At 63.8% G+C, this 8,842-nt stretch overlaps 1 protein-coding gene across 1 annotated transcript; it reads left to right on the forward strand.

The window, feature by feature from the left end:
• Nucleotides 1-1,225: 1,225 nt before the first annotated feature.
• ERF (ETS2 repressor factor) lies at nt 1,226-8,100 on the forward strand. Its single transcript, XM_043995027.1, is given in 5 exon segments — nt 1,226-1,386; nt 5,126-5,360; nt 5,728-5,843; nt 5,932-6,427; nt 6,429-8,100. Coding segments are annotated over 5 exon segments (1,590 nt in total). The 5' UTR covers nt 1,226-1,364; the 3' UTR covers nt 7,150-8,100.
• Nucleotides 8,101-8,842: the final 742 nt, after the last annotated feature.

Below are 8,842 nucleotides of genomic sequence, written 5' to 3' on the forward strand. Positions count from 1 at the left end.
GGGGAGACAGTTTGCATCCCTTTTGATTCAGAGACAAAAGTCCTTGCATCCTCTGCTTGAGGGACTGATGCATAGTGTGGGGGATACAACTGAGCTAAGCGACCTTCCCCTCTCTGGGCTCAGGATCTCCATCTGGAAATAAGGGACTTGGGCTAGATGTTCCCTAAGACCCCTCCCAAATCTTACATTCTGCACTTCGCTGCCCCTTTAGCTCTGACATTCCCTGCAGCCATGGGCTCTGACATCCTCCAGCTCCGAGCTCTAAGTTCTAAAGTCATTCTAATGTTCTAAGATTCTAGGCCCTGCTTTCTCTGTTCAAGTTTAAAGCCCTTTAAGTCCTGTGAAGTAGGTGTTGTAGATTATTCCCATTCTACAGAGGAGGCTATGGAGGCCCATTAAGGGGAAAGGGACTTTGCTCCTTAATCCTATGATCCTCTACCTTGTCCCAGGTCAGCCATCCAGCCAGGGCCTGAGCTGGCCCAAGCCAGCTACCCTATAGCCCCAGGCTCTCCACATGGCACAGGCTCAGCCCCCTCTTTGCCTGGCATTGAACTAATAGAAGGGATCGCTCTCATTTTATGGACTGAGCCAGGGCTCTCAGTCTATAGGAGATTCCATGGGGGGGGGGGGGGGGGGGGAAGAAACTCTTGATCCCAAACTCAACTCCCTCTGCCTGCTGACACATTCCGGGGTTAGGTCTGGGTTTTCTACTCTAGTTCTCTCCGGTTATAGAGAGGCAAACTGAGGCCCAGGAGAGTCTCCTGATTTGCTCAAGGTCACCAAACAAGAGCGTGGCCTGAGCTGCACTAGAATTCAGGACTTCGGACTCCCTCTGGCCAGAGGCTACTTAGTCTCTTATCCGTCTGCGGCCTCCCCTAGCGGGGAGGACAGCAGGTGAGGACCGAAGAGAAGTTATCAGCGAGCCTCTCAGACTAGGTTGGGGTCGGGGGCTTGCGGGGGCGGGGGGGGGGGGGGTCCCTACCCTTTCTCTCTCTATACGGTGCCTTTAAGCCCCGCCCCCAGCTCTCTTGGGGCTCAAGCTATAACCCACCACCCCGCCCGCGCCGGCGCGCGCGTGTCTGGGTGTGAGTACTGGGGGGAGGGAATGGGGGGGTTAGGGGGAGGGGCGGGCGCAGCGTCTCCATGGCGACGCGGCGGTGACGTCGCCGCCCGGGGGGCGTGGGCGTCCCGGGCCCGAGTGCGATATTAACCCGGGAGGCGGCGGGCGGGGAAGGGGAGAGGCAAGGAGGCCGGGGAGCCGAGCGGGACGGGGAGCCCGGGCTGGGGCCGGGGAGCCGCGGCGCGGCCAGCACCCGGACCCGGGACTGCCTCCCCGCCACCCCCTCCCCAGCCGCCCCCCAGCCATGAAGACCCCGGCGGACACAGGTGCGGGCGAGCGGGCTGCGGGCGGTGGGGGCGGCACGTGGGGGGCCGCTTGCACGTGCGGGGGCCGGGGCCGGGCCGGGCCCCCCTGGAGCCCAGAAAGTTTCCTGCGGGGAGGGGGGCGCGTGGACGGAACCACGCCGGCGGGGGGGGGGGGCGGCGCACCAGGACCTGTTGCTCCCGGGGCTAGGTGGCCCGGAATAGGAGGGACGAAAGCTGGGGGGAAGGGTTCCAGGGGCGCAACTCCTTCTCTTCCCGCCTCCTGGGCAAACGGGCTCCGGGCTCTCGGAGGGGTGCGTGGGGGCGTCCCGCCGTGGAGCTGCCCCCTCCCCCGGGGCAGCGTGGTCTGGCCCGTGACCTTCAGGGCGGCTAGTGCCTGGGGGGGGGGAGAAATCGGTCCTGAGGGGACGGGCGGGGGTCCCGGGCCAGCCGCCCCTCCCCCGCCCGCGCCGCCGCGCGGCGGCCACAAAGTTCCCAAAGCTCGGCCCGAACGTTCGAAAAAGGAACTTTTTGTTTCCGACGGTGGAACGCGCGGCTTAAGGTGGCGCCGGGAGGGGGAGGGGGAGGTCCGGAGGGGCCGGCGCAGACCCTCCCCCGATCTGCTCGGTCTGGGCGGGGACACCGGGCGGCGGGGGTGGGGAGACGTACCTCCTCTTTTTATGGCCCCCCCCCCGGGCTCGTTCCTCCTCTCCGCCCCCTCCCCCGCCCGTTCCACCTTAAGGGGCCTGTTACCCCTCCCCCAGCTCCAGACTGGGGGGGGATTAGCCCCCTCCCCCCATGGATTCCCCCCAAGAGGCCCCCTCCCCCACGCAGCCCCCGGGCTTGGACTTTGGGCTGGGGGAGGGGGGTTGAACTGCCCCCCGTCGGAATCCGGCCCGGGGCGGGGACAGGGGGGAGGGGGAAAGGAGGAGGGGAGGGGAGGGGGGCGCCGGGCTGTTCGAACTTGTTTCCTTCCCCGAGAACTTGTGTGTACTCTCCCCCTCCCCCTCCTCCCTGGACTGCTCTTAAAGGGCCCGCAGCCCAGTAAGCGTTGTTTGGGGATCGGCGGGGTCCGTGACCCCTGGGCCGCTGGGGGCGAAGGGTGAGGGTCACGTGGGTTTCCTTCCCACCCCTGCCCCCCCCAGTGGTAGAGACCCCTGGGTTTTGGGAAGGGGAGGGAGAGAGCGGCCGTTTAGGGGCTTCTGGAGTTTCGGTCCTGGACTTTGTGCCCCCACTTTGGGCTCCCGGGCACCCCCGTTCCCCCCAGTGTGTGTTTGTGTCTGTGAGCTGAGGTGTGGCGAGGGTGCAGCAGCAACTCCATCTGTCCCTCTGTCCTTCTGCCTTGGCCTTTCCATCCTCTCCCTGTTCCCACTTCCTGTTTTTCTCTGGTCCTGCCCTGGCGCCAGCCTCCAGCCTGAGGAGGGGGGAGGGGGCTGCCTGGAGGAGGCGGCCGAGATTCTCTCCCCCCCAACCCCCAAAAGTTCCCCAGGAGTCGGAGTGGGAGCGCTCAGCCCAGGTGTGGGCGGGCATCCCCGCACCCCGGCTCCCTCCTATTGTATGGCTGGGGCCCTCGGGCCCCTTACTGCCTTGCTGCCCCTCCCCCAGGCCCACCGTGTGTTAGGTCTGGACTAGGTGCCTCTCACTGTGTGGCCTTAAGCAGGTCCCTGAGCCTCTTTCGTTCTCTCTGTAAGATGAAGTCAGCACTTAGCGAGGGTCCCTTCCAGCTGTGAACCTCCTGACTGCTCAGCCATGGGCCATCCTGATGGGCCCTTGCCTGCAGGACCCGGTGCCCAGTGTCCAGCTGAGCTCCCCTGCCCTCCCCAAGCATGTACACACAAGACACTCACACTCGCACATTCACACTCTCACACACACACACACACACACACACACACACTCGTGCCTGGCTCCGGGGGCCTGGCAAACAGAGACCCATTGAGAGACCCTGACGTCACCTTGCTCAGGAACAGGCCCTCATGTATGTCTGTCTGTGTCTGCTGCAAAGGGCCAGACAGAGCCCAGGGCGGGAGGCAGGGGGCAGGGGGCACGCCTGGGCCTCGGGCCTGGACCTGTCAGTAGGTGCGCCGGGCGTGCAGAGCCCCGTGTGCAGAGCCTGGGTCGGGCTGGCTCAGGGCAGGGAGCTGCCTGCAGCTGGGGCTGGGCCGAGGGCTTCTTGGACTGGAGCTGCCCCCCCCTCCCGTTTCCTTTCCCTTGCTCCCTTTGTGTCTTCCTTTCTCACTCCTTCTCTTCTCCGCAAAGTTTATTTTTAGCTCCCCCGCTCCCCCGCTCCCGGCCCCATCTCTGAGCGGTGGTTGCTTGGTTACAGGGACATGGAAGCTTGGGGGGGGTGGGAGAAGAGGTGTATGCCAGGGGAGGGGGTGGAAGTGTTCCTACAACCTCGTTTCCCCCCCCCATCTACACTGTGGCCCATGGGGGTGACCGGCACACCTGGCTCCCAGGCCTGGATCCAGCACCCAGGGGTAGGGAGTGTAGCTTCCCTCCTCCCCGAGCGCCAGAGCCTCCTGGGTCCCCCACCGCCCAGATCCCCGAGCTACTTACTGCCTTTCTCACTGTCCTTGGCCCCTGCCCTCCCCCCTTCCTCCTCCTCCTCCCCCCTCAATTACCGGCTACATTGGTGCTGAATTATTGATGGACTCTGGTTGGCCCAGGGTTTGGGAGATGTGAGCGACCACAGCCCCCCCCCCCCTTCTCTTCCCCCCCCAGGGGACCAGCCAGCCCACCACCAACCTCTGCCCAAGGTTACTGCTGCCCGCCCACCCCTGCTTGGGGAGTGGCTGAGAGGTGGGACCCCTAGGGCTCAGGGAGGAGGCTTTGGGTGCGCCCCCCCCCCCCCCAGTTCTCAGACAGTCTGGCTTTCTCTCTCCTGGGGAAGACAGAGGCCCCTGTGTGTGCGTGAATGTGTGTGCGCTGACCTCATCGGCTACCATCCACCCCACCCCTCTCTTAGTTTTTCCAGACACTTCTCCCCCTAAGGGTGTAGGGGGCCGGAGCTGGGATATGGGACTCATCCCCAGTTGTAGGAGGGGGGCCGGGCACTAAGTACTCCAAGCCTCAAGAAGGAATGGGGGGGAGCAAGGGAAGACAGACTGAGTGTGGGGGCTGCTCCCCTGCGCCCCAGCCTCGGGCCTCGTGTAGGTCTGTCCGCCACCTCTTCCTGCCCCTCCCCCGTGCTGGCAGCCCTGCCCGGAGCTGGCTGGCCGCCCAGCCCCCTGGCACCGGCCCCGGGACACGGCAGCCTCCGGTTTCCTGTTTCTGCCGGTGTCGCCCCAAGCCTCGGGCTCCAGTCTCTGGCTGTCTCTGTCTCCCTCTGTCTCCAGTTTTCCTTCCTTCTCTTCCCCTTGCCCCTGAGAGACTTACTGGAAATTCCTGCTGCCTCCAAGCCCTTGACCCTTGGGGCAGGGGGTATGGAGGGTTAGGGTCCTGAGGGTGGGCAGGATTGCAAGAGAGGAGGCTGGGAAGCCCCTAAACTCGGAGCCCTGGATCCTGAGTTTGATCCACTTATTACCTGCCTGACCTTGGGGAAGTCCTTTTTCTTGGTCTGAGAAGGGGAGACGGGCCCAGCCCAGCCCTCAGTGGGGAGAGGAGGCGCTGCCTTTGAGCCACTGGCTCCAGGGGCCGCCCTGGCCAGGTCTTTCCCGCCCTCTGGGCCTGCGCCTTCCAGAGTGGTCAAGCGGTGGGCCTGGATGAGTCTGGCCAGCCTGGCTCCTGAGCCTTGGCCCTGCCTCTTCTGCCCTCTCCCCAGGCTTTGCTTTCCCCGACTGGGCCTACAAGCCCGAGTCGTCCCCAGGCTCCCGGCAGATCCAGCTGTGGCATTTCATCTTGGAGCTGCTCCGAAAGGAGGAGTACCAGGATGTCATCGCGTGGCAGGGGGACTATGGCGAGTTCGTCATCAAGGACCCCGACGAGGTGGCGCGCCTGTGGGGCGTCCGCAAGTGCAAGCCCCAGATGAACTATGACAAGCTGAGCCGGGCCCTGCGGTGAGTGGGGGCCTGCACGACCTCGCTTCTGTCAGAATGTGGGGCTCGAGGTTGGGCGGCCTGGGCGGCCTGGCGGCTCCTCCCAGTCTGTGAGCGGGCAGACCCTTAGAGGCGGCCAGCCTGCCTCGCAGCATCCCGCTCAAAGGCCCTCTCTGATGGCATCCCATTGCCTTGTGGGTGGCTCCAAAGCTTAGGGACTTAGTTGTCCCCCAGTGCTTATAGGACAGCGGGAGCTGGGAGGGTCTTGCCACTGGTCGGCACCCAGCCCTTCTGCGCCTGTGACCAGCGGAAGCCAGAGTCCGGGCCTGCTGAGGTCCTCTCTCTCCCTGCCTCTGACTCCCCCTCTGCCTCTCTCGTCCCCCTTCAGTTATTACTATAACAAGCGGATCCTTCACAAGACCAAGGGCAAAAGGTTCACCTACAAGTTCAACTTTAACAAGCTTGTGCTGGTGAACTATCCATTCATCGATGTGGGGCTGGCTGGTAAGTGGAGGCACGGAGGGAGGAGGCTGGGGCCGCCCGGGCCAGTTTGGGCTCTTGCCTCTGACCTGTGCCCCGCCTTCCCCCTCAGGTGGGGCTGTGCCTCAGAGCGCCCCTCCGGTGCCCTCTGGGGGGGCCCATTTCCGCTTCCCCCCCTCGACGCCCTCGGAGGTGCTGTCCCCCACGGAGGACCCCCGCTCGCCTCCGGCCTGCTCGGCTGCCTCGTCGGCCTCTTCCCTCTTCTCGGCAGTGGTGGCCCGACGTCTGGGCAGAGGCTCCGTCAGCGATTGCAGCGATGGCACCTCAGAGCTGGAGGAGGCCCTGGTGGAAGACCCCAGGGCCCGGGCCTCGGGCCCCCCAGAGCTGGGCGCCTTCCGGGGACCCCCTCTGGCCCGATTGGCCCCTGACGCGGGTGTGTTCCGGGTCTATCCCCGGCCCCGCGGAGGGCCTGAGCCCTTGAGCCCCTTTCCTGTCTCCCCCCTGGCTGGCCCTGGCTCCCTGCTCCCCCCCCAGCTCTCCCCAGCCATGCCCGTGACCCCTACCCACCTGGCCTATAGCCCATCCCCTACGCTGAGCCCCATGTACCCCGGGGGGGGGCGGCAGTTCTGGGGGGGGCTCCCACTTCTCTTTCAGCCCGGAGGACATGAAGCGCTACCTCCAGGCCCACACTCAGAGCGTCTACAATTACCACCTCAGCCCGCGGGCTTTCCTGCACTACCCGGGACTGGTGGTCCCTCAGCCCCAGCGCCCGGACAAGTGTCCCCTGCCGCCCTTGGCCCCCGAGACGCCGCCCGCCCCGTCCTCCGCGTCATCTTCTTCCTCGTCCTCCTCTTCTTCCCCCTTCAAGTTCAAGCTGCAGCCCCCTCCTCTGGGCCGGCGCCAGCGGGAGCGGGAGAAGCCCCCGGTGGGGGAGGCCCCCCCAGCTCCTGGCCCTGCCCCGCCCCAGATCAAGGTGGAGCCCATCTCAGAGGGGGAATCCGAGGAGGTGGAGGTGACCGACATCAGCGACGACGAGGATGACGAGGATGGGGAGGTGTTCAAGGCTCCTCGGGTGCCCCCTGCGCCCCCCAAGGTGGAACCCGGGGAGGGCTCTGGGCCAGCCCAGTGCATGCCCCTCAAACTTCGCTTCAAGCGCCGCTGGAGCGAGGATTGCCGCCTGGAGGGAGGTGGCGCCGTAGGTGGCAGCGGCAGCGGGGGGCAGGAGGAGGACAAGAAGGGCCGGGCCGGGACCGCCTTGGCCCCGAGACGGGTTAGCGCTGACCTCCAGCATGCCACTGCCCAGCTCTCCTTGGAGCACCGGGATTCCTGAGGGGGGCTGCCCTGGATCGCCCCCACCCCTGCCCCCCCAACCGCCTCCTTTACTTCTCTGCTGCCTTAATTCTGCCCTCTCCCTGGTCAACAGAGGCAGGAGGCCGGCCGCTGGGGGGAGGGAGGAGCGGACAGCTCTTGGGGAGTCTTCCCCCAGGCCGGGAGGTCCCTGGTCCCCTCTTCTGAATCCTCGCCTCCTTTCTCCTGCCCCCTCCTCTTTTGTATAAAAGTTTTGTTTTGTCTTTTTTTAAAAACTGGGTGGGAGTGGGGGGATCCCAGGGCCTACATCTCTGTATTTAGGCCCTGGGGAGGGAGGGGGGTTCATATCGCAGGGGAGGGGCTTGACCCCTCTGGGGCAATTTTTATTTGAACTGAGGTTTCCCCCTACCCTGATTCAGAAGTGCACAGGAATTAAAAAAAATAACTACAGCTTAGGAAATGAAGCCTTGATCTCCCCTCTCCCCCACCCCCCCTTCCCCTTTTTGGGGCCATAGCACAGTCTCTCAGTCCCTGTCCCCCCCCACCCCCCCAGCCTTTCTGTCCTCTCTTCCCTGCCCCTCCTTTGTGTAGGGGAGGTGGGGGTCAGTGCCTGGGGCTGGCCCTGCCCACCAGGTCTGGGGTGGGGTGGGAAAGGGAGGGAATAACTTTGTACTTAACCAAAAACTTCTTGGGGTGGGGAGGGAGGTGGCATTGCCCTCCTGGGGGCCACAAGTCTCTCTCTCTCTCTACAAGTGCCTACTGCCCCCCTCCCTCTGCCCATTCCTTCCTCGTCCCTCCCTCCTGCCCCCCACACATACATGCTCCCTGGGTGAGGGGGCCCAAACCAAACAGAACTGGAACTCTGGGGGGGGGGTGGGGGGGACTCAATCAGCCTTATTCTGTATAGCAGGGGAGGTGGGGGAGGGAGGGACCTGGAGAATGTATCAAAAACAATAAAATTTTGGGATCTTTACAGTGTGTGGCTGTTTGCCTGCTTCCCCTCGCCCTTTGGAAGAACCCATTAAATTAGGGTCAGTCAGTGACTTATCTAAGGTCACTTGGGCAGGAGTCTGGCAGACCATTTGAGGCTAGATCAAAGGACCACAGGAGTGAGGGTCAGTGCTTGGAGGATTCCTGGATGTTGTCCTTCCCCCCCCCCCCATTTTATAGATGGGGTAAGTGTCAGAAGGGAAGGACCCAGAGCTGGGACTGTGAGCCCGATTGTGCCTGCTGTAGAGGGCTCTTTTCAGAGACCTGTGGGAAAGGGGAGTGATGGCGCAGACCTTGGAGAAAACTGGGTTAGCGTGGCCTAGATGTCAGGAAGTCAGGGAGGAAAAGCTGCTCACCAGCTCCATCTGTCCGGACAGACAGCTCGGCATTTCCCCTCTGGTGTCTTCCAGCCTACCTGTCCCCCCTCCTCTCAATCACCCCCCAGGGTGAGGCACGCCAGGTCTGGGTGCGCCTGCAAAGCTCCATCCCTATCCTTCCACGTCCTGCCTCCTCTGCAGCTCCCTGCACCCCAGCCCCTCCGCTTTACAGAGAACCCTTCTGACCTGGCCAGATAACTCCCTCCTACTCCCAGGGTCCTACTGTATGACCTTGGATAAGTAACAACCACTGGGCCTGCTTCCTCGTGCTCATTATTGATTCCGTGAGTGAGGAAAGCACTTTGTCTAAACAAACACACAAAAGTATTAGGGAAATGATTGTTGGAA

This window comes from Dromiciops gliroides, chromosome 3 (genome assembly GCF_019393635.1).
Source record: "Dromiciops gliroides isolate mDroGli1 chromosome 3, mDroGli1.pri, whole genome shotgun sequence".
Lineage (NCBI taxonomy): Eukaryota > Metazoa > Chordata > Mammalia > Microbiotheria > Microbiotheriidae > Dromiciops > Dromiciops gliroides.